Source organism: Rousettus aegyptiacus, unplaced genomic scaffold (genome assembly GCF_014176215.1).
Source record: "Rousettus aegyptiacus isolate mRouAeg1 unplaced genomic scaffold, mRouAeg1.p scaffold_m13_p_2, whole genome shotgun sequence".
Classification (NCBI taxonomy): Eukaryota; Metazoa; Chordata; class Mammalia; order Chiroptera; family Pteropodidae; genus Rousettus; species Rousettus aegyptiacus.
The window spans coordinates 10,208,643-10,235,353 of NW_023416295.1; the positions used below are offsets into that span (position 1 = coordinate 10,208,643).

Consider the following 26,711-nt stretch of genomic DNA (forward strand, 5'->3'; position numbering starts at 1 on the left):
TAGGAGGTAAGTAGAATTTAACTGAGGTATGTAATAATTTATGGAGATTAGTGGATTATAGTGTTGCAAAAATGGTTTGGGAGCAAATTGAGGAAAAACTTGAGTGCTAAGCTAAGGAATTTGGACTTGAAGTTTATTGGAGGTTTTTAAGTAGATGATAATGTGATAGTATTTTAGGAAGATTAAGATGGGAATGATAGAAATGTAGGATTGGGAGGATGTCAGAAGCAGGAGAAAATACAGAAAAATCTGAGTAAAGCAATAGTCTAGAAATGAATGGATGCTGTTAGAAATTCTGAAGTAAGACGATAGAATTTGGTTACTGAGAAAATTATGGTGCTACTAGTAGAAATACTGAGAAATTATAGTGGAAAACTGATTTGGAGTAGTGGAGATGACAAATTTTGTTTTAGATTACATTGGAAATTTTTATAGTTGGCAGGCACCTTAGAAATCATTTTACATGTGAGGGAAATTGAGTGAGACCATAATAAGATACTCAAGTAGAATTCTATGTTTGGAGATACACAGTTGAAGAGCTTGGGAAAGATTTGGCATTTGGTAACATGTATTGAGGAATAAGTCTTGGAGTTCAGAGAATAAAAATCCCAGAGCCAAGGGATGGATCTTAAAAAGCAAACTCTAGTTAAATACATGTTGGGAATAGACTAATTTAAGAAGTTTGGCATCAAAAGAGAAGAAAAATAGAGGGGAAGAGTTTTGCTTAGGGCTCTTGAAGGGGAGAAAATGGGAGCAACTGTATTCTTGGATGTGGAAAGAATATGGAATTGAGAACAGTGGAGACGTGAAGTTGAAGAGAAGTGTGTCTCACTTGCCAGAGATTCCCTAGGGAATGACGGTAATAACTGAATTACTGTGTGCTAGGGTCCAGTTCTAATGCTTTTATGTGCATGAGCTTAGTTATTGGTCACAATCCAATAAGTCAAATACTGATATCTCTGTTTTACAAGTGCAGAAACTGAGGCACAGAGAATTGATGATTTGTCCAGATGCACGTAGTTAGTAAGTCGCCTAGATGGAATAGTATGCAGTTAGTGTGGCTTCAGGCTGGGCTCTTGCCTTCTCTGTAGACCTTCTCCTCAGACATTGTAAATGGACCAAGATGCAGTAAATACGCTGACATTTAGGGTGTGTGAGGGGCTTCAAGTAAATTGGTTCAATGTTTGTAAATAGTTCTTTGTATTCTAGGTCTTGGTTTATATAATTAAAATGAAGGAATTAGCAGTAATACCTCTGTGATTCTTTAGTTCTAAAACTTATGAATCTAATAATTAAGCCATACATCTTCTGAAAACAAAGTGAAGAGACATGCAGAAGTCCCTTTGGGGAATCTACTAAGGAATTGCCAAGGTGGGGAAAAGCTAGCTCAGTAGTAAATGGCCTGAATGTGTGATTTTGTTTTTTTTTTTAAGCAGTGCTTTGCAGCATGGGCACAGACGCAGAAAAAACCATCTGCAGTCGTTGTGTTAGGATTGAGAATTGGCTTATCCAAAAAATGACAAGATGAGGGGAGGCCAGAGTGTGAGGTCAGTGTTTAAGTGATTGATTTTTGAACTCTGCAGCATGGTTAGGTAGAAATTGAAGTCATGTGAACAAACAACTCCATGGTAACTGTGAGAGCTTTAGCATATTTTACATTGCTTAAAGTGGTTCTATATCTAAGGCTGTCATTTCAAAATATAGGAGTTCCCTATAATATATTCCATAGAACATGTATTTGAGTTGATTGTGCTAAAGAAGTTAAAAATATAAATGCTAAATTCTTAATTTTATTTCTTTTACACAGGCATTAATAATGTCACCAGTATCTGAAAATGTTCTTGAATTTTTTTCTTGCACAAATATTTATTTGACAAGCATAAAGTGTCAGTTTCTGACTAGGAAATGTAGCAATTTCAGCATGTCTATTCGACTGATTTCTTTATTTCAGTTAAATTAAGTTTTTGAATTCCTTTTAGTATCTATGCTTTCATTTTTGTGTTTTCCACTTATCTGACTTTATTTTTACTTTTTTTATGAAAAACAGTAACCGTGTAAATACATTACTACTACATGAAGAAGACACTGCCAAAAGAAGTCTATTATCTGGCCGGCAGGGCCATCATACAGTAGCCCACAATGTTTGTCTCCTGTTTGAGAGTCTCAATTTTGCTCTGCTAAATGGGACTTTTAGGAACGTTGCCAGTGACATGTGCATAAGTGTAATTTGCATGAAAATAAATATTACCTGTCTTGATCCTTCACCTTCTGAGTGGGTGGTGAAGGAATGTTTAGGGTTCTGTGGTATCAAAGTATCTTCAGTCTCACAGCATATATCTGTTTTTGTTTTGAAGCAAGTGCATGATCTCTTCAATTTTTTGTTCACTATGCTTTTAGCAGTTAGCCGAACTATCTAACTAGTAAATATATTTAAGCATATACAGAAGTGAACCTTTTAGTGCTGTGGTATAGATATATAGCTGACACCTATAGTTTCATCTTGAAGAATTCAAAGGAAATACAATTTTTACATGGAATAGGGTGTATTACTGATGTCAAGATGAGAATAGTGAACATTTTGAGGAAGATTTTGGTAAAGCAGAGTGGCGTGATCTACCAGAGAGCAGGTGAAGGGAGGACACTTCAGAAACTGATTATTGGTTTTGGAAATAGGCATAGGAAAGCGAAATGCTAATTTCTTTCACTTGGTAGTGTTTTCTTCCTACCTCTAGAAGAATGTTCGTTTCAAGGAAACTGAGACCCAAAGGAATTCTGTGAATTTCTCAAGGCCACAAAGCAAAACCGAGGGTGTGATGGGGCCTTTGTGCTTCGCCATAAGAAAAATCTTGTCTTGTTTTAGCAAAAATGAAAACATTTCAGGATTCACAGGGATCATTTTTTCCTTAACAATTTTTTCTAAATAACTTTAAAAGAATGTTATACTAAGAAAAAAAATTCTGCTACTCTCCGGTTTTAAGAATTTTAAATTATAGATTATTTTGTCAAAGCTGCAAAATTAGCTTTATAAGACTTATTACAGAATTCAACATTCAGAAGTATTTATTATTTGCCAGGCTCTGACTTAGGTATAAGAAATATATTGATAAATAGAATGCATCTGATCCCTGTACTTTCGGAACAGATAGACCAGTAAATAAATATTTACCTTTAAAGTATAACAAAGAAAACAGGATACAGTGATAGAGAAGAATGATGGGGGCAACTGCACAGCTCAAGAAAGGGCTCCTTGACGACGTGGTGACATTTAAGCGGGAACATGAAGAACGAGAAAGGTGCTCATGAGAAAAGTGGGTTGAAGAGCATGCCAAGCGAAGGCAATGCCTGTAAAACATTTTTTCTGTAAAGGACCAGATAATATTTTCAGTTTTCTGGGCCACATGTTTTCTGGCATGGCTCCTCAGCTCTCTGGTAGCACAGGAACAACAATAAACCACACGTGATGAGTGGGTGTGGCAGCATTCCAAGAAAACTTTATTTAAAAAGACAGCCGGCCATCTTTTACCAACCCCTGAACTAGAGAAATTGGGGTTTGGGTCGGGAGACCTGTTGTGAATGGGAAATTAAGCATTGACAGTGGGGAAGAATGGGGCAGGGTAAGGCTGGAGAGAGAAGCAGAAGCCAGATCAAGCCAGGCCTCAAAGCTACGGTATAAGGGCTTCATACTTCATGACATGTACATTAGGAAGCCATTCAAGGATTTTAAGCAAGCAAGACAGTGACATGTAGGTTTTTAAAGTATTACTCTGGTTGCTGTGTGGTACATAAGTTCGAGGGCCCAAAGTCACAGGCGCAAGAGTTAAGGGGAAGAGAAAGGAGTCATCCAGTGGGTTAGGCCACTGGCAGACGCGATACGCACCTGTGTACAGCCAGTGGGGTAGAAAAGGTTTTCAGGTTTAAGATATATCTTGGATATGGAAAGATCGTTCTATGCAGGTTGATTATGGAGGATGAAGAAGAGGGAAGAATCCAAGGTGGTTTTTAGATTTTTAGCTCTTAGACAACTCGGCGATTCCATTTTTTGATATAGATTTGGGGTGAAAAAGGGAACTGCATTTGCACAGGTTAATTTTAAGATGCCCATGAAATTGAATATGCAAATCTAGTTCTCTGAGAAGTTTGGACTGGAAATGTTTATAAGTTTGGGAATTATGAGCATTTAGATGATACTTAAAGCCCTGGAAGTAGGCGAAATAATACAGAAAAAGAAATGAGGCCTCCCCCATTGAACCCTGATGAATTTAAACATTTCAGATAGTTTGAGGGTTGTAGTGGAGACAAAAAATGGCCAGAGTGTTAGTGGTCCTTCAAGATTAAGATCTCACCTTAAATTATAAAGTAAAATTCAACATTTATGTATCTGAATGGTGGTTTCCCGTGTGTGTGTGTGTGTGTGTGTGTGTGTGTGTGTGTATAAGTAATATTAAAAGACAATTTTAAATTCAGAAATAAGGATAATCAGTTCTGTTGATTGCGGGCAGGATTAGGTAAGGGTTGAGTTGTCTCAAAATTTTTCTATAGAATTATTAAGGTATAATTGACATGAAATTATAAGATATTTAAAATATTTTGCTTTTGAGGAACAGTATCTTTTTAGAAGATTCCTGTTTGGGGTTCACACTTGATAACAGTACAGTAACTAAGGACTAGCCTTTTCTCCTCCTAACTACTGTTGAGCACTCCATGTTTAATAATAAATAACTTAGAAGCAGCTGCAGTAGAAAAGTACTGAGTAAAAAAGTGGGAAGAACTGGACTTTTGACCTAATTCTTCAATGAACGGTCTTTAACAAACTATGAGACTTTTCTGAATTTTGAATTACTAATTTATAAAATGAGATTAGGATTGGTTGTGTTAGCCCAAATCAGCCTTAAAATTATATGATTACGTGTCTTGACAATTTGAAGTTATTAAGACTTAAAGTTTTTGTAGTGTACTGTTCATCCCTGTACCATAATATGTTTAGAATAAAAATATGTTTTTGATTGTTTCTTAAAGTCATGAGAGAAGCTTTATTTTTTTCAGTGTATCAAGAACTTTATTTATTTCAATTTCGTGATGCTTAACAGGTTTCTTAGATTTGCTTCATGCTTAATGTTCCATTGTGTTTTCACATTACTTACAGCCTCATAAATGAACTAATACTCATACTTTAAAAGTTTTCCTCTTAGAAATTCAAACAGCTGAACAACAACAACAAAAAAGATGTTGACTTTTTAACTCTATTGGAAACAGCTTCTTATTGCTAAAAAGACCTTTTATTCCAGTGGCTCTCAGAATCTTTCTATCCATATATCCTGTTCTGCAAATACTATCTTACTTTGATTAGGTGGGAGGAAGGCAGAATGAGGGGAGCTTCATCCTGCTCACTTTGATCCTTTCAGAAAGCTGCTTTTAAAAATCTGTTCCACGACAGGCACTGGTTTACTAAGCATTTGCAATATTATCAAAGATCTCTGACTTTTCAGAACTCATGTTTTGTATTTACTTAATCTGTGCCTTATAATCCTGTTCAATTCTAAACTCTGTGTTCCACAAGTAGGAAAATTGACACCTTGAGGGGGAATAGTTTCAATTTTTAAGTGACTTCATTTGAATTTTTTTTTTGTTGTAAACCGAAGGGTTTTGTTGTTGTTGTTGTTGTTGTTGTTTGGGAGTGGGGTAGAATAATACCCTAGTGTTTATTTTTATACATAGGGTCTAATTTGCTGAAAATAATGTCTCCATGTGTACTATTGTTTTAATATTTTTTTTTCTCTCCAGTTTTACAGGGAAAATAAGAAGAGCCAGAATTTTAGATATTATGTTTATTTGTAGGTAAATTAAGATGTTTATGTGAGGGTACTAATTGCATGTGGAAATGAAGTTGGCAATTTTATGGTAAGCTCCAGACTATTTTGTAGGCCAATTAAACAGACCCAGCTTTTCTAATAAAGCTTTTTAGTGCTTTTCCTTCCTTTCCAGCCAGTGTAAATGAATGTAGAGAGATTTTTTAATGGCATTTACGTACAAAATGTGTTATAAATATGATTGCAGCAAATTATGAAAGATGTTGCTAGAAACACTCAAGAATAAGATTTTCATTAACAGAGAGAGATTCAGAGGCCCACAGATACTGAGTCTCTCTTGTGTTTCATCCACCATAAAAATAAGACACCATACGTATCACCAGATACTGATTACGTCCTGTGTTTCAGCCACCAAAAAATAACTAAAATACCATGCCTGTCAGCAGGAAGCTCCCAATTTTACAGAGGTAACCAGATCTGAAGGGGAATTATTTTGCCAGAGTTCAGGACAAAGTAGAAAGAGGTGGTCACGTTTGATGAGCTTTAAAGGGTTATTAAAGATTCCTCATGTAAATGAACAGTGGCAAAAGATAGTCTCAGTGGGGAAAATGGCACGAGTGAAGAAGGCAGGTATGAGCATTGGTCAGATCAGTGAAGATGGAACATAAAAGACTTCGAATGCATTTCTAGGAATGAGAATGGTAGCTACTTGAATTTTCAAAAACATTGTAGTGGGGTTAGCTTTTCTGTGGATGGTGGGAGCCTTGGTTTTTAATCTTTGAAAAAAGACTGAAGTGGAGAAGATGGAGTAAAAAGTGTAGTAGGAGTGCCACTTTCAGTGTTTCGTTGCTACTTATTTTTCATCTTTGGCCATCTTGCCCTTTTTCCTACTTTAATGTTGATGGAAAAAAGTGAGAACTCATTATATTGAATATTGGTGTTGCCTAGGGTGGTGACAGGAGTCAGAAAGAAGAGGAAGGCTGTGAGCTAGGTGTACAAACCACCAACGAATATGATATGCAAGAGTTAACTTCAATATGAGTAGGATAATTCCAAAAGGGGAAGAAATTATTGGGGATAGGGCGAGGAATAGGGATTATTAGTGAGTCGGGAATTCAGCAGTCATGGGATGTAAGGGGCATAGGAAGTTGAGTAGCTTCTTCTTGGAAAGTAGTAGATGTTTGGGGAGAGCCAAGTTGAAAGTGGTGTTAGCAGGTTCACTGTGTTAAACACCTGCTATTTCCACATATATTGTTGAGTAGACTGTAAGCATTTGAGGGCAGGTACCCTCTCTGTCGTGTTTTCTGTTGTGTTTTCTAGTGTTATTCTCATATTCACTAAATAAATTAACGAACAAAATAGGACCTGTTCCATCTTTGTATCTCCTGTTCCTTCATGAAGTTGGCACTCAGTAGTTGTCTTTTGAAAGGAATCTCTAAAACTACCACTAGCAGTCAGGTGGAAAACATCATGGTTTATATCCATGAACTGCCGAGATGTGTTTTGTCTTCTGTATGTAGGGTAATACTTCTACCTATCCAATGTAGTTACTGAATCTGACCACTGTTTAAGCAGAGTGTGTTTCACCAATTTAAAAGTACAGGGTAATTTGGGGGCTGTATACCTCTGATTTTTTGAGAGTTCGTGAGCCTACTAGGTACCAGATCCTGTGATCTTGTACAACTATGGGTTTTTTCCCCCCATGATACTCAAGAGAACAAAAAACTAATTGCCATATTGCCATACTTTGTATAGGTTTTATTACTTATTCTGTCAGTGTCCCCATTGTTCAACTTAGCTATGGTACAAATGCTATAATGGCTTTTAATGTATATCTTATTGTCATAACCATTGGCAATGGAGTAGTTTACAAATGATAATTCTTACTGTCGTTCTGTGACATAGTGTTCTTTTCTTTCTGTTTCCCTTTTCAAACAGTAAGTAAAAAGCTACAGTTTTTAATGGCATTACTTTGTACTCATAAATCCCTATTTTCTAAGGTATATTTTTTTAAATGCACCTTAAGCTGAATTTAGATGAATTTTTTATTTGCCTGAAGATGTAGCAAATTTTCTTCATGTCTAGAAGTATGAAAATGTGTTGTCGTAATTCCATTTTGTGCCCCTCCTTTGAACCTCATGACTTCTCTAGTGCTAGTCATGGTATCCTACTTTGTATTGAGGTCATTTAAACGCTACTGTTGTAAGTTCCTCTTTTCTCCTTTTTCCCACAGAGATTCTAAAGTGGCTGAATGCATTTTGTATCTCCCACAGTACCTAGCATCCTGCTTTGCTTGTTGGAAGTAATCATTAAATATTTGATTGTCAATTTGGGGAAAGATTTTATGTAGTCTTTTGAATTAAGAGCTTCACTTTGAACACTTAAAGAGTGGGGGGAATATTGCCACTAGGAATGAATTCGATTTTGAAATTGCAATTTGTGTGCTCTTTGTGAAATGCTTAAACTTACATTACTAACTATATATACATTAGTAAATTACTTATAGAAGAATCTTCTGATAGCAGTCAAGAAAAGTTTCCCCTGCAGTGGCTGTCTTGTTAATAATACTGGTATGATTGCTCTGCTCAAGATTGCCACCTTTTTTCTAAAAGGTTACTGCAAATAACAACAACAATCCTGTCAATCTAGAAAATATCAAGAGGACAGTGAATTTTATATCATTCAGGAATCACTTACCATTAGTGAATTCTTAAAAGTTTTAAATATCTACAGCAGCTCTGTTTAATTCTCTTAACCTCAGCAGAAACTTGCTTTGAAATACAGACTCTTTAGGTGATTACATTATGAGAGAGCAGCATCTGTTCACTGAACTTATATTGCAAATACAAATAGGAGGTTGGCTGCATTGCAAGGTCCACAAAGTATGGAGTAAAAGAATTCCTTCTAGTTACAGAGATATTTCTGTTCTATAGAGGAAAAGAAAGCAATAACCAAATCGAAATTGAGAGTTTAGAAAATACTGTATAAAATATGTGAACATATGTATGTATATGTGTTTTATGTCACTTGTTCCTCAACATTTAAGGCACTTATGAATTTCCTGGTAATCTTGTTAAAATGCAGATTCTGGTTCAGTAGATCTTAGGCCCCAAGATTATTCATTTCTAACAAGCTCCCAGAGGACGATGGTGATGATTATCATCATCATCTGGACTATATGGTATTGCTCTGCGGAGCACAGCTCGAGTAGCGAGATTAAAATATGTATATGAATAATATTACAAATATGTAATACAAATAGTACTGTTATAGTAGCGAATGCTTCTGTGGCATTTAATGTGGGCTAGGCATTGTTCTAAGCATTTTGTGTATGTTAACTCATTTTATCCACGCAGCAGCTCCTTGAAGCAGGTGCTATCATTATTGCAATTTTATAAAAACAGATAATGCAGAGAAATTAAATTGCTCAAGGTCACACATTTCACTAAGTGTGGATCTGTGATTTGAATCAGACAGATGGGCTTTTCATCATCTACACTGCTATGCTGCCACTGTTCACTATATCTGACTGTTAAAAAAAATAGCAAAACATTGTACTATCTCTTTTTAATATTATAAATTATGAATTCTTGGGGTAAGGGGAAGAGTTGTAGAGCTCTTTTCAGACTGTGTTAGGTTAGAAAAATGTCTTCTAGACTCCATGGCTTAGCTCCATTGAGATTCACTGCTGTATAAGCCCCTTTTATTGATAGGTTTATGTTGCATTGCTCTGGTGTGATGAAGTGGAAAAATTTTTGAGATCTTCAGGAATAATTCTTTAATGGCATTTCTTGGAAAAATAGGATTTATGAAGTGGTAAAAATTTGTAAAGTGAAAAGCCCCTAGATCACATATGCAGAACTCTGAAAAAATTCAAATGTTATAAATGGGTACTCAAATGTTATTTTTAATCCTGGTAAATGTTGAATGTTTATGTAAATACTCTGGTTTCATGAAATGAAAAAAGCAATGTGTTTTAGAATTTAGATCCAGCAAGTACATAGCAGACACCCAGTGGCTCCCAGTTACTTTAAAACAATGGAAAACCCCACTTTTAAAATCATACAAAACCAATAGAAATCCCGTTTCATCAGGGGAAATGGAGCCTGCCATGCAGTAGTACTCAGGCATCTTAGTGGAGCTGATCTAATCAACCCCAGTCACATCGCAGGTAAGAGGAGCTGCAGACCAGATGGGTTAAGTAACCTGGTCGAAGTCTTAATAGCTGCCATAGGCGGTTGTTTGCAAATACTAATTTGATTGTTTTAGCTCCTGGGTGATTGTTTCTAGGTGGTCACATCTTAAAATTATAGTATCTTCATGATACTTTTTAATATTCTTTGTATAATTAGCATGTGCTCTAGTTTTTCATGCCCCAGTTTATGTTTTTAATACACGATGTTTATTTTAATGCAAAATGTTAAGTGGGAATTTCTGTATTCCGAGATTAAATATTGTCCTGAGTTTTGAAACTTTTTAAGAAGGAACTCCTTAATTCAGTAATCCCTATCATCATTAACTCTATTACTCAATTCTAGTTTCATCGAACTTTAGAGCTAAAATCTATAACTAGTTTTAGCTGATGAATGTCTTTGTGGTAGACATTTTATTAGGATTGGCTGCCTGCGATTTTGCCTCAGACATTCAAATATAGAGGGTGAAATTTTTTTATTTAATGATTTAAAATAATTATGTGTATGTGTTCGAGGGTGGGGTTACTGTGCAGATATTAACGTCTCTAATTCTCCAACCAGCTAAGAGCTACTGACCCAGGGTCCACCTCCTTGTCAATCCACGAAGATACTTGGATGTGAAAACTCAAGGGCAAACTCATGCCTGCTGGCTTTTCCTGTCATCCTTCTTTCCATTCTCATCTTCCCTTGGCCAGTAATTTGATTGATTTGAGGCTGTGTTTTTTGCAACTTGGACATTAATTTATTGGTGAATATGTTTTATTACAACGTTGGAAAATAAAAGTATCCTTTTGACTTAGTAGTTCCACTTTAATCTTCTCTCAATTTGTAATAGAAAGGACAGGAAAAGCTGTATTCAGAGAAATAAAGAATGTAGCATGCTGATTTGAATTATTACAGAGTTATTCATAAGGTTGATATACTCAAAATAATTCACAGTTCTTTATTGTTTGACATTCAAGTTACTTTTATGAGTGAAGATTGTGATATCATAGCTTATGTTTATGGTATAATAAGAAAACAGGACCTAACTTGAAAATCATAATTGCTACAAACTTCAAAAAAACAATATACAAGAAAATTAGCCTTTTATTTTCATGTACAGTTCTATGAATTTTATCCCATGTGTATATCCATATAGTTGCTATCACAATTAATATAGAACATTCCCTCACACCAGAAAATCCCCCATTTTCTCCTTATAGTGACACCTTCCCTCCCCTGCCTCCTAGTATCTGGCAACTACTGATCTGTTTCTGTCACTATAGTTTTGTTTACTCAAAAACGTGATATAAATGTAATCATACAGTTCGTGACCTTTTGAGACTTCTTTCACTCGACGTAATTACTTTGAGATTGATCAAACTGTTGTATCAGTAGTTTATTCCTTATTGCTGAATAACAGTCTATTGTATGAATAGTTTGCTTATCCATTTACCTGTTAACTTACTGAAAGGCATTTAGATTGTATACAGTTTCTTGTGATTATGAATAGAGCTGCTCCAGACATGTACAGGTTTTGGTGTGAATATAAGTTTTCATTTCTCTAGGGTAAATACCTAGGAGTGGGACTGCTGGGTCATATGGCTAAGTATATATTTAACTTCATAAGATACTGCCACACTGTACCATTTTGCATTCCCTCACTTCTTTTGTGATGTACAAGAGTTCTAGTTGCTGGGAATTTTGTCAGCACTTGATATTGTCAGTGTATTTTATTTTAGCCATTCTAATGGGTGTGTAGTGGTATCTCATCATGGTTTTAATTTGCATTTCCGTAATGGCTAATGTTGTTGAATATCTTTTCATGTGCAAGACTGTCTTTATGTATCCGCTTTAGCGAAGTGTCTGTTCAGACCTTTCACTCATTTTTTAATTAAGTCATTTCCTTTCTTTACTGAGTCGTAAGAGGTTTTGTTTTTGTTTTGTTTTTTGTGTACACACACACACTGGATACAAGTCATCTGATATTTTCTCCCAATATATAGCTTGTCTTTTTATTCTTTTAACCGTATCTGCAGATCAAAAGTTTTTAACTTTGATGGAGTACAGTTTTTCATTTTTTTTTTCTTTTATAGATTATGCTGTGGGTGTTATGTTGGAAGTTGCTTAAAGTCTCAGATGAAATTTTTTTCTTGTATTTTCTAGTATTTTCTTTGACTTACTGTGGTGCTTTGGAAATGATATGCTATAACCGAATATTTTTCTCCTAAAGTAGAGGTTAATGTTGAATGTTAATTGATGGCTTAAAAAAATCAGTACTCAGAATTGCATCAATATAATTATTATAACTATATGAAAACATTCATGTTGAAGAAATTCTGCAAGGGAAGGAATGGAAATGGCTACTGTGGCTCTGTTAAGCCAATGTTTTTTTAGTTCTGGCTGTTTTATCAAAATCACTTGGGTAGCTTTTTTACCCCTCACCTCCTTCCTCCCCCCCAAAAATAGATTCTCTCAGATTCTCTTTCTTTGGTTCTTGGGTGGGCCCAAAAACTTTTTTTTTAAATAAACTTTATTTTTTAGAACTGTTTTAGATTCACAGAAAAATTGAGCAGAAGGTACCAAGATTTCCCATAGGACCCCAGCCTGCACAGACACAGCCTCCCCTGCTTTCAGCCTCTCACACCAGAATGGTACACTTGTTACAGTGGATGAGCCCTCGTCGATGTATCATTATCACCCAGTCTGCAGTTTACATCAGGGGTCACTCTTGAGTTTTAACACATGAATAATGAAATGTATCCTCTATTCATTATAGTACCAAACAGAATAGTTTTACTCTCTTGAAAAATCCCCTGTGCTCTGCCGGTTCATCTTTCCCTCTACCTTCACCCCTGGGAACCAGTGTTTTTTTGTTTTTTTTGTTTTTAGTCTCCTTAATTTTACCTTTTCCAGAATGTCATATGATAGTTGGAATCAAATGGTATGTAGCCTTTTTATATTGTTGACTTTCACTTAATTATGTGCTCCTAAGTTTCCTCCATGTTTTTTCATGGCTTGATAGCTCATTTCCTTTAAGTGCTAAATAATATTCTGTTGCCTGAATGTACCTCAGTTTATCTGTTTACCTACTGAAGGACATCTTGGTGGTTTCCAAGTTTGGCAGTTATGAATAAAGTTGCTATATAAACATCTATGCAGGTAGTTTTGTCTGGACGTAAATTGTCAACCTTTTTGGTATTTATACCAAGGAACATAACTACTGGGTCATGTGATAAGAATATGTCTTGTTTTCTAAGAAACTGCCAAATTGTCTTCCAAAGCAGCTATACCATTTTGCATTTCCACCAGCAGTGAATGAGAGTGCTTGTTACTCTACATCCTCACTGGCATTTGGTGGTGTCGGTATTTGGGACTTCGGCCATTCTCATAGATGAATAGTGATATCCCATTGTTTCAGTTTGCAATTCCCTAATGATCAGATGGTGAACATATTTTCATATGCTTATTTGCCAGGGATTCTTTTGATGAGGTGTCTAGGTCTATTGCCAGTTTTTTAAATTGGGTCATTTTTTTTTTTATTGTTGAGTTTTATGAATTCTTTGTATACAGTAAGTCCTCACTTAACATTGTCCATACTTTCTGTGACTTTTAAGTGAAATGATATATAACAAAACCAATTTTACCGTAGGCTAAGAAACAAGGTTGAACAGTACTCTGTCTTTTGCAAATATTTTCTCCTAGTCTATCTTGTCTTCTTATTCTCTTAATCAAAGTCAGTTGTTCTTCAAATGATTCTCATTCTCCTCCAGGTTTGTGATCTGTTTGAAACGATTTTGTATTGCTTTATCCTTTGCACGGCTAGTGCCATACACAGCTGTCAGTTTCAACTACTCACTTTAGCCTCTTTGCCACAGCTAAAGTTACTGTCACAAGTAACTTCCATGGCTTTGTTACTTGTTCTGGCTTGTCTCAGCCCTCAGATTCCCACTCTTCATTTGGATAACCATGTAGATTTTCTTAAGGAGTAATGCTGGTCATACTTACCTGCTGGCCTGGCCCCTTTGGTTCTGGTACCACCTTTATTGCAGGGTTCCTTCCCATTTGCATTTGCTGGTGCAAAACCTAATGATGGTTGTGTTAGGGCGTGAGATGAACAGCACACACTATCCCTACTTTCTTTTTCAAAATTTTTTACGTTAATATTTGTAAAATAAGGTTTATTTTTTCCCCCACTTAATGTGTATTTTGGTTTGTATGCCAACTTCTTTTTAACAGCCTTTTTTAATTTTCATAAAGTTTGAATTTTCATCTCATTCCTACCATTTTATTGTATATATTTGAAAAAATATCCATTTACTTTTTATGTATCAGAGTAGAAAGATATTTTTCTGGTGTAGCATTAGAGATGATTTTTTGCTCATAAAGTGATCTGAATAATTAAGAGGAAGTTACAGCAATTGTAAGGAATTTATTTTACATCTCTTAGGCATATGTATATCTGCGTATGCATGATCATTCAAAAATAATCATTCAGAAGTATCACAAAATTAAATCAATAGCTATTTTCTGCTAAGTAATATTCACTGTCATTAATTTGTAAGGACCATTTTTCAAAGTATGTAAACAGTTTTATTTATGACGTATCGTGCTAGTTGATCACATTCTTGTTTTGTTGAAAGACAGGTGTAAGTGTAAATATTACATAAATACTTTTTGCTATATTATTTTAAAGTGTATAAATTAGTGATTTTAAAGAACATGTATTATAACTTTTAAAATTTAATTGGTCACTTTTTCATTCATCATGGTGACTTTAATACTGGTAACATATAACTTGATTTTATAACAAAGGGGTATACAGAATTTTTAAAATAATTAATTGCTAGATATTCTGGTGTTTGGACTATATAACTTTTATTTTTATTATGTAATACAATTTCTCTAGTATTGTCATGATTTTAATTTAATTGACACTCAAAAGTTAGTGGTTCAGTGAAAATATGAAGTTTGGTGAAGAATTGTGTAAATAGGTACATTTTCAACTGACCATGTGGTTTTTTGTTTTGTTTTTCAGCGTCAGGTGCCTTAGGAATTTGCATCTGACAAGTAGTAGACATGAGTTGAAATAAATGATTTATTATCCACTTTGCATAATAGTGTCTAACACAGTACTGTCAGCTAACCGACGTGGATGTTTATCATGTTTGATATAGTCACATATTTATGGAATAATTTCTCGGTGATGTATTTTGAAGTCCAGGAGCTTCAAAATACATACATCTCATGTACAAGACAATATAGTTGTGAACAAAAGATTAAAAATAAAATTCTAAATTATGTGGTATAGGCTAGTGGTTTTCATAGTACATGTTTAGTAGAATAGATTTATTGTCTCATCACTAAAATTTCTTGATGACCTCTTTTCCTCTAACATATAGGAAAAAATAAATTAGATACAGTTTTCTCAATTTGAACTTACTCTCCCATGTGTTGGGAACAGTGTATTATGTGTATTTTCTTTCAATGTTTGGCCTCTAGCTACTTGTTTATACTAGTTATAATATACAACATTTTATTTACATGTGTTTAGAATACAGGTTTGTAAATAACTAACTGTAAATCTCAACACATGTATTAAATTATTTGTTTCTCATAAAGCACCATGACTTCAGATTCTCCCCAACCCAAAAAAGTTTACTACTGTAGATTATCTGCAGTAAAGGATGTTTGGAGATGAAGATGTCTGGTTAGGCTGGAGTTACTGAGTGTTGAGCTAGACCATGGAGGATTAGTTGAATTTGAATAACTGGAGAAGCTGGTAATATAGTCCCAAAGTGTCATAGGAACTTAGAGAACAAACACACTACTTTTTTATAATAAAGCTAGAACCAGAGTCTAGATTCTGTTTCCTAGTCAAATAATCTTTCCATTGGACTGATAGCATAGCAGGAAGAAGTGGTGGTCAGCAACCTCTCATTGGAGATGGCAGTATGGTTGTGGACTATGTAGAGGAATTTTTGAAGTCTGCCTGGTCGTAGCAGGATTGCATCAGAAAGGCATTTCAGACTTGGAAACTTTATGTGCAAAGGCAGATACCCTGAAGTGCGAGCCATGTTGGAAGCCGATCATGGTAATGGAGAGTGGGAGGCAGTAAAGGGTCTTCTGTGCTCCGGCACTGTTCAAGATATGGGAGGTGCACATGGAAGAGACAGAGGCCCTGCTACTGTGGACCTTACATTTTAGTGGGAGAAACATTAAACAGCTAAACAGTGATATAGTAGGTAGTGAAATGTAAGGTAAAGGAGTAAAGATAGGGGCTGTTGTTTGAAATAGGGTGGTCAGGGAAAACGGCTCTGTGGAGGTGAAACTTCAAGAGAGTGAGGGAGTGATCCTGAATCAAGGCAGAAGAAATGGCGCGTTAGCTGTGTGCAGCCCCATTGTAGCTGGAGTGTACTAAATTAATAGTTTATGCTCACTGAGTGTTTACTGAGTACCAGGCACTGTCCTAAATGTGTTCCAAGTGCTAATTCAATCCTTAAAACAGTCTTATGAAATGGACACTATTTCACCTATAAGGAAACTGAAGCATAGAGATTCAGTAATTTACCCAAAATCACACAGCTAGTCAGGGAGCTGGGATTTGAGCCCAGGTAATTTGACTCCAGAATCAGTGGTCTCACCATTCTTCAAACGTAGATGAGGAGAAGTGTAGTTGGAGCAATAGTTTGGGGCCAATTCTGCAGTTCCTTATGAGTATTTAGGATTTTATTCTGACTGTGATGTTAAGGAACGCCCAGGAGTTTGCTTTATGATTTTGGAGGTCAAGGGAAGGGTCTGGACTACAAAACACATTCGTTAGTTTTCTGTACATTATAGGTCACATTATAGCTTAAAATATTTCTACTGGCCTGTAACATATTTCTTTAATTTACAATTAAAGATTTTACTTCATTACTTTATTGAACAGATATGTGCATGTATACATATGAGCGCGCGCACATGTGTGTGTATAAACAAACTGTAATGAACTCTTCTATTAATAGGTGCGAGAAGATGTACTTAATTCATTGAATAACAACTTTCTTCAAACGCTAAATCAAGCTTGGAATGATCATCAAACAGCTATGGTGATGATTAGAGACATACTAATGTACATGGTAAGTAGAGCTTTTTGTTGTTTTTTCTTTAAGAATTTAGGCATTTCAAAACAAAATATTTGCTTTCTGTTACATTTAGTTGGATAGTTATGCCAGGGTTGAAGGTGCTTTTTTTTTTTAATATATTTTTTGCAAGGGCCACCTTATATGAGTGAAGTCATATATTCTCGATTAGAATGGAAGACTGAAAGGGAAAGATTTAATTATTTCTCAATACCTAGTACTTGTGCTTAAAAATGGGAAATATTAAAAAGCTTTAATATCTCTTGAATAAGAGCGGTTGAATGACATAATAGATGTAAGCTGAATATTCTATTACAAGTTTTTAAAACCTCATGTCCTTATATCTTCAGTGACAGGGTGTCATGTTAGTACTAATATTTTTGTAATAATAATACTCTTAATAGCTGCCACCTATATTCCTAACAGTAAAACTTCAGATATATATTCCATTTTTCACCTATTATTATTTTTTATTTTATCAGTTAAGAAAAATGATCAATCAGCATGACAATTTGAAAACATTTACTTAAGGTGTTTAATTACCTTCAAAGAGATTAAACTATCAGGTTTTTTTAACTTTAGTATGGATTATAAAGTGAAACTAGAGTCATCAAGCCACATTATTCTGTCACTGCACTGCAGAATTATCAAGTCTAATAACTTGTTACTTCATTGTTTGGGAATTGGACATGATTTTCTTCTAATCTTTCGCTTTCTGTTTTTCACTTTTATTTTCAATTTCTTTAATTTTGATTTTTACTTGCAATACAATGGTCACAACTTGTCCTAGTTTCTTTTAATGTTTGGAAAGAATTTTCAGTGAAAGCAATACAGCTCTAAAGTTGTTTGTCCTACTGAGTGAATTCAGTCAGATCTCTTACTCTGGTTTTGTAGGCGTTGGTGGCCAGGGGTCAGGGAGAGGCTACTTCATTTTTCAGGGGGTTTATAAAAGATAGAATTATTTGGTCTTTCTGAACCTCATTTTCCTCTTTAAGGTATTGATACATATTGCGTGGACATTTTGAGGCAAATGACATACCACGTGAAAACATTGTAATCTCTGAGATAAAAATGTGAAATTAGCCTACTACTTTTATCTTTTAAGTTTTGGATTTGGCAAGTCTTTAAATTCTTAACACTAACATTAAGATAGAAAACCATTTGTAATTTCATGGTCCATTGATCTACCAATAAATAAGTATTTTAATTATACACATTCACTCCTATTATTTTTAAATTTTGTTTTATTTCAGTTCCTTTTTTTTGGTCTCAAATGAAATCTCAAACTTTGGATCTTGGCTGTTAAGTGACCATAGTCAAGTTCGTTCATCAGCTAGCTTCCTTATTTATAAAATGAAAAAAAATATTGTACCAACTGAGTAGGCTAGCTGTAAGACTTAAAGGAGCCATTCATGTGAAGCACTTACAGGGCCCTGGACCATAGTAATATGCTTAGTAAGGTAAACTGGTATTGATATTTCTTGTCCCTGCATCCTTTCATCACATCCATCTGGTACTACCACAGCCCTGGATAAACCCATCAACTTAAACCTCTCCTGGGCCTCTGCTGGAGGAAATGCTGCATGGTAGATCACTGCCACTGTTTTTGTCCATTGTCCTAAACCTCCAGCCAGCTCTCCACACTGCCCAGCAGTTTTGCTCTAGTCAGCTCATTCCACCACTTTGAAATGATTATTTCTCTTTAAACCTCCAGCTCTCCTGCTGGCCTTTTAATAAATGATCTTGCTTTCTACTTCTCAGAGAAGAGAGAAGGCTTTAGGTGGAAACTGTGTTCATATCTTGCTACTGAGTCTACAATTTTACCAGTATTTTTCCCCTTTCGTATTTTTCTTTTTCTCTCCTGTTTTAATGGGCCTGATTGTGTCTTCTGGAAAAGGCCAGTTCTCCAACCTGTAAGAATGCAATCCCTTTCTTCCTTGTCAAAAACTTGAAGTATTTTCAGGTTCTGCCTTTTTTCTGAATCTTACCTCATCGACTTTAGACATGTTTCGCCATTCACATCCTCTACATAAAATTCCACTAAATTTCCTCTTGGATCCCTGCATTGCCATTCACAGCTGAATATCTCAAGAAAGGTTGACACTTGCCATCTCCCTTTTCTCATCTTTCATTTACTTTGAATATATATGGTCCAGTTAAGCTTTCTGTCAACTATTCTGTTCAGTCTTGCTCTTCTTGTTAGGATCACCATATCTGCACATCTCTGAAGGCAAAGATCACTGAAAATTCTCATCTTCTTGATCTCTTTCAGCGGTATTTGGCACAGTCGACTAGTCTTTTCTTCTAACATGTCGAGCCCTAATTTCTGTGACAAAGCACTCCTTTGGTATGCCTCCTACCTTTCTGACCCTTCTCAGCTTGTCTCCTCCTCTGCCCCGTAACTAGAGGCATCCTCGAGACTTAGTCCTAGATTTCCTTCTCCTGCTACACCTACTACATTTTCCACCAGAGCTTCATTTAATGCCTCTGTGCTGATGAGCCGATGATTCCCACATTATGTCTCCAGCCTCATTCTCTGAGATCCAGACTCACATACTCATTTATCTAGTCGATGGCTCCCTTCATTGTCTGAGAGGTACTTCACACTTAGCATTTCCAAATGAGCTCATAATCGGTGTCTTTTCATTTATTCGTGCCAAATACCTGAGACTTACTCTTAATCAGTTTCTTCTCTCCCTATATCATGTGTTTCTAGAATCTGTAATCTCTCTCTCTTTGCATATCTACTGCCCAAGACCAAAGTACCTTAATTTCTCTCTTGGAACATTCAGTCACTAGTCTTATAACATTCATCGCGCCCCTCTCTTTTCCATATTGTTCCTAGAATTAGTATTTAAAGCACATTATTATGTTACTCCCTTGCTGAAATTTTTCTCATCTTGGAATCTTCACAATGTCTTCTGTCTGGAAATGTTTCTAGAATGTTTTCTCTTTATGTGAGCTGCTCCTACTTACCCTTTAAGTCTTAGCTTAAATTCTCATAAGCTTTCCCCGACCCACGCTGTATGTACTGCTCACTGGCTGCAGGGCCTCTTACTGTCCCCAGAACATTCTTTGCAGCATTTATCACATTCATTAACAATTGTTTGGTGCCTCGTTTCCCAGCTAGACTGAACTTTATGAGGAGGGGCCAGTGTCTCTGTCACCATACTGTGTCGCCAACACCTATTAGAGGTCCTTGCACAAAGTAGACACTTGTATAAATCTTGAGTGAATTAATATACACAGATTCTTTTTTAATCGTTTGTGCTTTTTCAAAATGCTTATTAAAATATGTTCCTTTTATATTCAGAAATTAAAGTGTTGATGAGATATCCTCTTGTTCCACAAACTAGAATTCTTTCATTTTCATATCCTTCATTCTCTTTATTTTGCATTTTTATATGCAGCATTCTGGGCTTAATAAAATGAGTGCTTTTTAGAATTAAGGTAAAACATATACAATTGAAAGTAGAGAAATACAGTATATAAAATTATTTTTTGGAAAGTGTATACACCCATGTAATCAGTAAATATGTCAGTTAGGATAAATAAATGCTTTTAATTTTCCAAAAATCAAGATTTTTTTTCTGTCACCATCTACTTTCTTTTTGAACATATTTTTACCCTCATTTCAGACTCTCTCAGGTCACATTACTTGCTAGATAGGTCATACACGTGAGGTGTACTGGCTATACCTTCGTGGAGACTGAACAGATTTTTTTCCCATGAACATTGGCTCAGACATTGGAATTTTATTGCTCAGGCACAGAGAGGGAGCAGAGAAGATGCTTCACTATCTACCCACCCACCACCTACTCAGCTAGCTGACTTACTCTTAACAAGGAGGTGTCTGTGTCTGAAATGTCATGCGTGAGTCTCAGAGTTTAGATACTGTGGGACAAACTAACTCTTGAAAATGAAAATGTATTCACAGGTTACGTGGAAGCAGCCGTTGGTCAGAACTCGTCCCACATAACTGTGGTTTGGGAGGTTCAGTGTTTCAGAAAGAAAAGTGTTCATGTCTCTAGATGGAACATGTGACCGCTAGTTTCTGCCACTCTACCTCTTCCTATATTTGAGGCTTGCATTAACTCTTTGGCCCCTAAAGGTAGTAGAGTTTGTAATCTCTGCTTTATTTAAATTAGTTATTTTTAATTAATTTTTTTCCTAAAAAATAGTTAACATGTTGAACTTTTAAGATTGGTTTGGGGGTACCCAGTATAAGCTTTATTTTCAGTTTTATTTGTTTATAAGATTAATAATTGGGGGAATATGAATATTTTATGGAGAAAGTTTGTTGTTATATAGGTTATATAGTAGTTTTAATTATTATAATCCATAAGTAAAAATATTCAGTTCATTTTTTCCTCTTAAACTATAAAAATGAATATAATGTTAAGGGGAAATTAAATTATGGATGGTATTCTATAGGCTAGTTTTGAGCAATTAGAATTAATGTCAAAGGAAATAGAAAAGCATTTCCTATCATGACATATAGGTTAATAGGAGATTAACAGAGGCATTTTCTGCATAAAACTTTGTTGGGAATTTCAAAGATATTTTTATGTTTTTACTTGAATTTGTCTATATTACCAGTGAGTTTCACAAACAGCAAAAATACAGTAGTAGAGCAGGTTACTCTTAAAAATTAGAGACTCTAAATTCAAAATTATGGGGAGAGAGTGCTGCTTTGAGATATTTGGAAGTCATCAAGGATGGGTAAAGAAGTGAGGTGGAATGTAGCAGCAGCTTTGTCAAGCTGAGGGAGGAACTCTCTCCTGATGCGCTTAGTAAAGCAGAAGGCGGGACCATCAGTTTAGGGGACAGAGGTGTGTGAGTATTAAGGAATGTGGTAGGCCGAATAATGGCCCTCCAGGTATGTCCATGGCTTATCTCCAGAATCTAAGAAACTTTGCATATGTAATTAGGTTAGGGATTTTGAGATGACCTTGTCGTATGTTATCCTGGTGGGTCCAGTGGAATCACAGGGCGCTTTTGAAAGGTTTGCAGGCGGGTCAGACTCAGAGAAGAACTGATGAGAGAGGCAGAGGTTGGCATGATACTGTCTGAAGGTGGAAAAGGGCTACAGCCGAGGAACACAGTGGCCACTAGAAACTGAAAAAAGCAGGGAAGCGGATTCCTCCCTCAGAGCCTCCGAAAGGAAGCAGCCTGCAGACATCTTCACATTAGCCCCGTGAAACTGATGTCAGTCTCCTGAACTCTAGATCTGTATATAAAATACTCGATTTGTGATATTTGTTCAGCAACAATGGAAACTAATACAAGAAAAAGGTCTGGAATATCTCCTGTGCTGGGGTCAGCCGTCTAGAAGTAAATGGATCATCTGTAGTTATAAGGGGATAATTTTAGTAAATGGGCAAATTTTGTATAGTGGAAGCAGTCAACAGAGTTTGTATCTTTACTGAGGGATACTTAGTGATCTCGGAGAAGAATGTTCAAAATAAGGAAAACCCACTGATAGGATTTGCCTTATTGGGCAGGGGTAGAATGCTAAGATTGTTAGTAGCATTGATGAAATGGTTGATCATGGGCAGCTTAATAAGTAGGCCAGTGAATCATAAGGTCCCAGGAGATAGAAGCATTAGGTATTAGAGATCAGTAGACCTGAAGATCCAGTGAATGTGAGGAACAGGTTCGTTAAAGTGTGAAGGGTAGGAAAGGTGCAAGGAAAAATTTTCAGTTCCAGACACATTCGATATTGTCTAATGATGAGGTTCAAGGTTTGCCCATATCACCGTGGGGGCAGGGGAAATCCTGGTAAGATGGGAGATGAAAATTAAGGCATCTGTCAGGAGTGTGTCACATTGGCCATTATTCGAAAGTCGCAGTTACCAAAGGTAATACTAGATGGCAAGGAGTAGAGTTGGGAGAAACTACAGAAGCTGTTTGCTGAAGCTACCAAGGATTTGTGTGTCCTTGGAGGGTAGAAATAGGATGAGAGCATGAGGATGGTGGAATTTGTGAGTGTGTTTTTACCTATAGATTTTGATGCTTTTAGGTCCAAAAAACATTTCTTCTTTACAATATTATAGATTATACATTTAGAGAAATTCGAAAATAGCTAAACTCTGGAATAGCACAGATAGATTGCTTAACAATCTTTTTGGCACTTTTCTCTGCTTTCAAATGTTATCTTAGTAGAAAATGGGATCCAGTGGCTTTTGGCTATTAAGTTTCACCTCTGTTCAGTGCTTTCACTGTCTGCTTTTGCAAGAAGGGTCTGTACAAGACAGGCTCTACCCATACATGCTCTAGGTTTTGCATTTGTGACTAAGAGTATAATACCTTGGCATGTTTTTATTGTTAGGTCAAAAGCCAAGTACTAGGCCTTTATGTAAAATAAAAACTAGGAAATCGTCATAAATACTTTATAGGTTGAGTGTTTTACTTGGTAATTAGTATTTCTTCCTTGCCTTCCATGTCAGTTTCTGTTTCACACAAATTAATAGAACCATAAATCTCTTGATTACTATGCCCTGTGAACTGGTTTTGTGTGTGTGCAGTGATGATGTAGCAGTCCATGACTTGAATTTAAGGAGGCGAGTATATATTCAGCATGAAGTAAACTCTGTGGTGCACTCAGAAGTAGATAATGTATTTCTTGATATAATAAAGGGGCCTGCTCCCAGTATATACATATATATACATGTGTGTGCGTGTGTGTTTGTGTGTGTGTGTATAAATGTCATATAGATATATGAGATTTGGAGTAGTGAGAAAAATATTTAATGATGAATTAAAACACACTCAACTCTAGTTCTTTGTCATTAATTTGCTTAAATCATTTAACCTCTCTGGGTAAAACTCTTGTTTTCTTATCTATAAAGAAAGTGTGTGTCATGTATTAGGCCCCCTTCTACAAAGCCGTGTTTCCTTTTCTAAGTTCTGGGAAATTTTATGGCGTGGACATCTGTTTGGGGAGATAATCCAGGGTTCCCAAGCCTGGTCTAAGAACAGCGACTTTGTAGTTGATCCAAGTGGAAGCTATCAAAGCACATTGGAAATCTTTTCTGTTTTGTTTCTTTTCTCATTTTTTATTTCGAGTCCGATGTTAAAATCCTCATTGAAGAGGTGACTTTTAAGGACTTAAGAGTTCTAATTGTCATCAGAAATTATTTAAAACCATCATTATCGTAATACTTAGACACTCACCCAAATATTCACTGTGCCTAGTAGTTATTCTACCCACTTTATAGTTAGTATAGCCCTACACCAATTGAAAGTTCTCTTAATTTTTTTTAAGACATTTTTGTTGCTATATAGCAAATAAAAATACACCAGTCATTTTTGCCCGTTTTTTTTTAATGTAAATTTTCTGGGTTTTTTTTTTTTTTTTTTTTAGTAATTTGTGGAAATTCTTTATATATTCTGGATATATGTTCTTTGTCAGATATATGTATTGTGAAATATCTTTCATTCTGGGCTTGCTTTGTTTCTCTCTCAATAGCATCCTTAAAGACAAGTTTTTAATTTCAGTTAATGCCAGTTTTTCGGTATGTAATTGTTGAATAAAATGTTGCATACATTTCAGTTTGATCAGATTTATTAACCATGTTCACATCTTTCACATCTTCGTTAAATTTTCTTTGTTGTCCTGTCAGCTATTGAGAAATGTTAAAATTGAAATCTTCAGATTTGTAATATCATTCATTACAAATTTAGATTTGTGTATTTCTCCTTTAGTTTTTATATTTTGAGGTTTTGTTACAAAGTGAACATAAATATAGCATCATTTTCTCTTTCTGTTGAATTGACTTATTTTTATGAAATATACTTATTTATCTCTAGTAATACTTCTTGCTTTAGAGTCTGCTTTGTCTAACTAATATTACTACATGAGCTTTCTTTTGGTTAACGTTTGTGTGGCAGATTTCTTCCCATCCTTTCCTTTTCATCTTCTGTGACCTTCTATTTAAGGTGCGTCACTTGTAAGTACCACACAGTAACATGCTTTTTTACCCTATCTGATAATCTTTGTTTTTAAATTGAAGCATTCATTCATTTGTATTTATGTTAGTATTGATACATTGGGTTTAAATTTGCCATCCTGTTTTTCTATTTGTCTCATTTGTTTCTTATTGATTTTCTCAGCTTTAGGTGCATTAAGTATGTTTTATTATCTCATTCCCCTTCCCCTTTAGCTGTTATTTATATATATTCTTTTTTTAATACCTTAGAGATTACAACATAGATCCTTGACTTGTAGTTTATAGTAGTTTTATTTTGTTTTTAACCATTTCCTGGATAGTAAAAGAGTCTTAGAATATTTTGACTTCCTGGGGTTTTTTCCCCCTTGGTTTTCAGACATTTGATCTTGGGGTACTTTGTTTTGGTGGTGGGGGACGAACCTAGTAATTTTACCAACACCGTGTATGAAAAGTGTGGGTGATATCATGTTCCTTCAGAAGAAATGTAATTTTCTTCTAGCAGGCAGATCACTGTGATTCAGTCGAAGCCCACTTTCAGGCTATGTTAAGGTTGGTCTATTTTTAGTGTGCCTTTGTTTCCAGGGCATATCTTCACTCACAGGAAATAGCCTTTCTGGGGTCTCAGCCTAAGGTCTTTACCAGTTTGCTCTCCACATTGCTGTGTCATGAATTCTAATTTTTGTCTCCTCTCTACTGCAAGTCGGCCAACAGTCTCAAATGTTCAGCCTTTTTCCTTCCCAGTGCTGGCGCTTTGATGTCTCACCCATGCTTAAGTAACGTGTCAGTAAACATCTCAGTGAAAATTTTATGCAGAATTTCTCCTTTTTTGCATTTGTCTCCTTTTCAAACAGCATTTGTTTGGTTTCTTAAAATTATTGTAAAATACACATGGTATAAAATTTCCTGTCTTGGCCATTTTTAAGTGTACAATTCAGTGATATTACATACATTAATCCTGTTGTGCACCGGTCACTGCCATCCATTCCCAGCCTTTGACCTTGCAAAGCTAAAACTCTGTGCCCAGTAAACAGTAACCCCCCATTCCGTCTTCCCTCCAGTCCCCGCCCACCACCATTGTACTTCCTGCCTATGAATTTGACCACTCTAGAGACCTCACGTAGGTGGAATCATACAGTATTTGTCCTTTTGTGACTCAGAGTTCATGTGTGTTGTACCATGTGTCAGAATTTCTTTAATTTTTAATGCTGAATAATAATCTACTGTATGTATGTAACACATTTTGTTTATCCATTTATGTTAATGGACACTTGGGTCGCTTTTATACTTTAGCTTTTTTGAATAATGGAGCTATGAACTTAGGTTTACAAATATTTCTCAAAGACTCCGCTTTGCTCAAGAGTTCCAGTTTCTCCATATCCTCACCAACACATGTCATTTTCTGGTGTGGGTTTTTGTGTTCGTTTGTTTTGATGGTGGCTAGCTATCTTGATGGTTGTGAGGTGATAGCTTTTTATTTTTATCCAGTTTGAATAGTTGTTCTTGCCAGAGAAGTTGGTAAAAGCTGTTCCTTTAGCCTCAGAGTGGAAATAACCTGGAGTAGCGTCTCGAGGTGGATATTATTTATGAATGGGAAGCTGACGCGGATGTTGAAGTTGCAGCTCGTGAACGGCAGAGAGGATTGGAGCAACCTCT

General features: G+C 35.7%; 1 protein-coding gene across 3 annotated transcripts in view; it reads left to right on the forward strand.

Moving 5' to 3' along the window:
• CUL3 (cullin 3) overlaps positions 1-26,711 on the forward strand; it is a 90,358-nt gene that overhangs the window by 22,588 nt on the left and 41,059 nt on the right. For all 3 annotated transcript variants that reach the window (XM_016122888.2, XM_016122889.2, XM_016122890.2), the window contains one exon: positions 16,990-17,103. In XM_016122888.2, the coding sequence (XP_015978374.1) occupies positions 16,990-17,103 (114 nt within the window). The remainder of the gene's footprint in view (positions 1-16,989; positions 17,104-26,711) is intronic.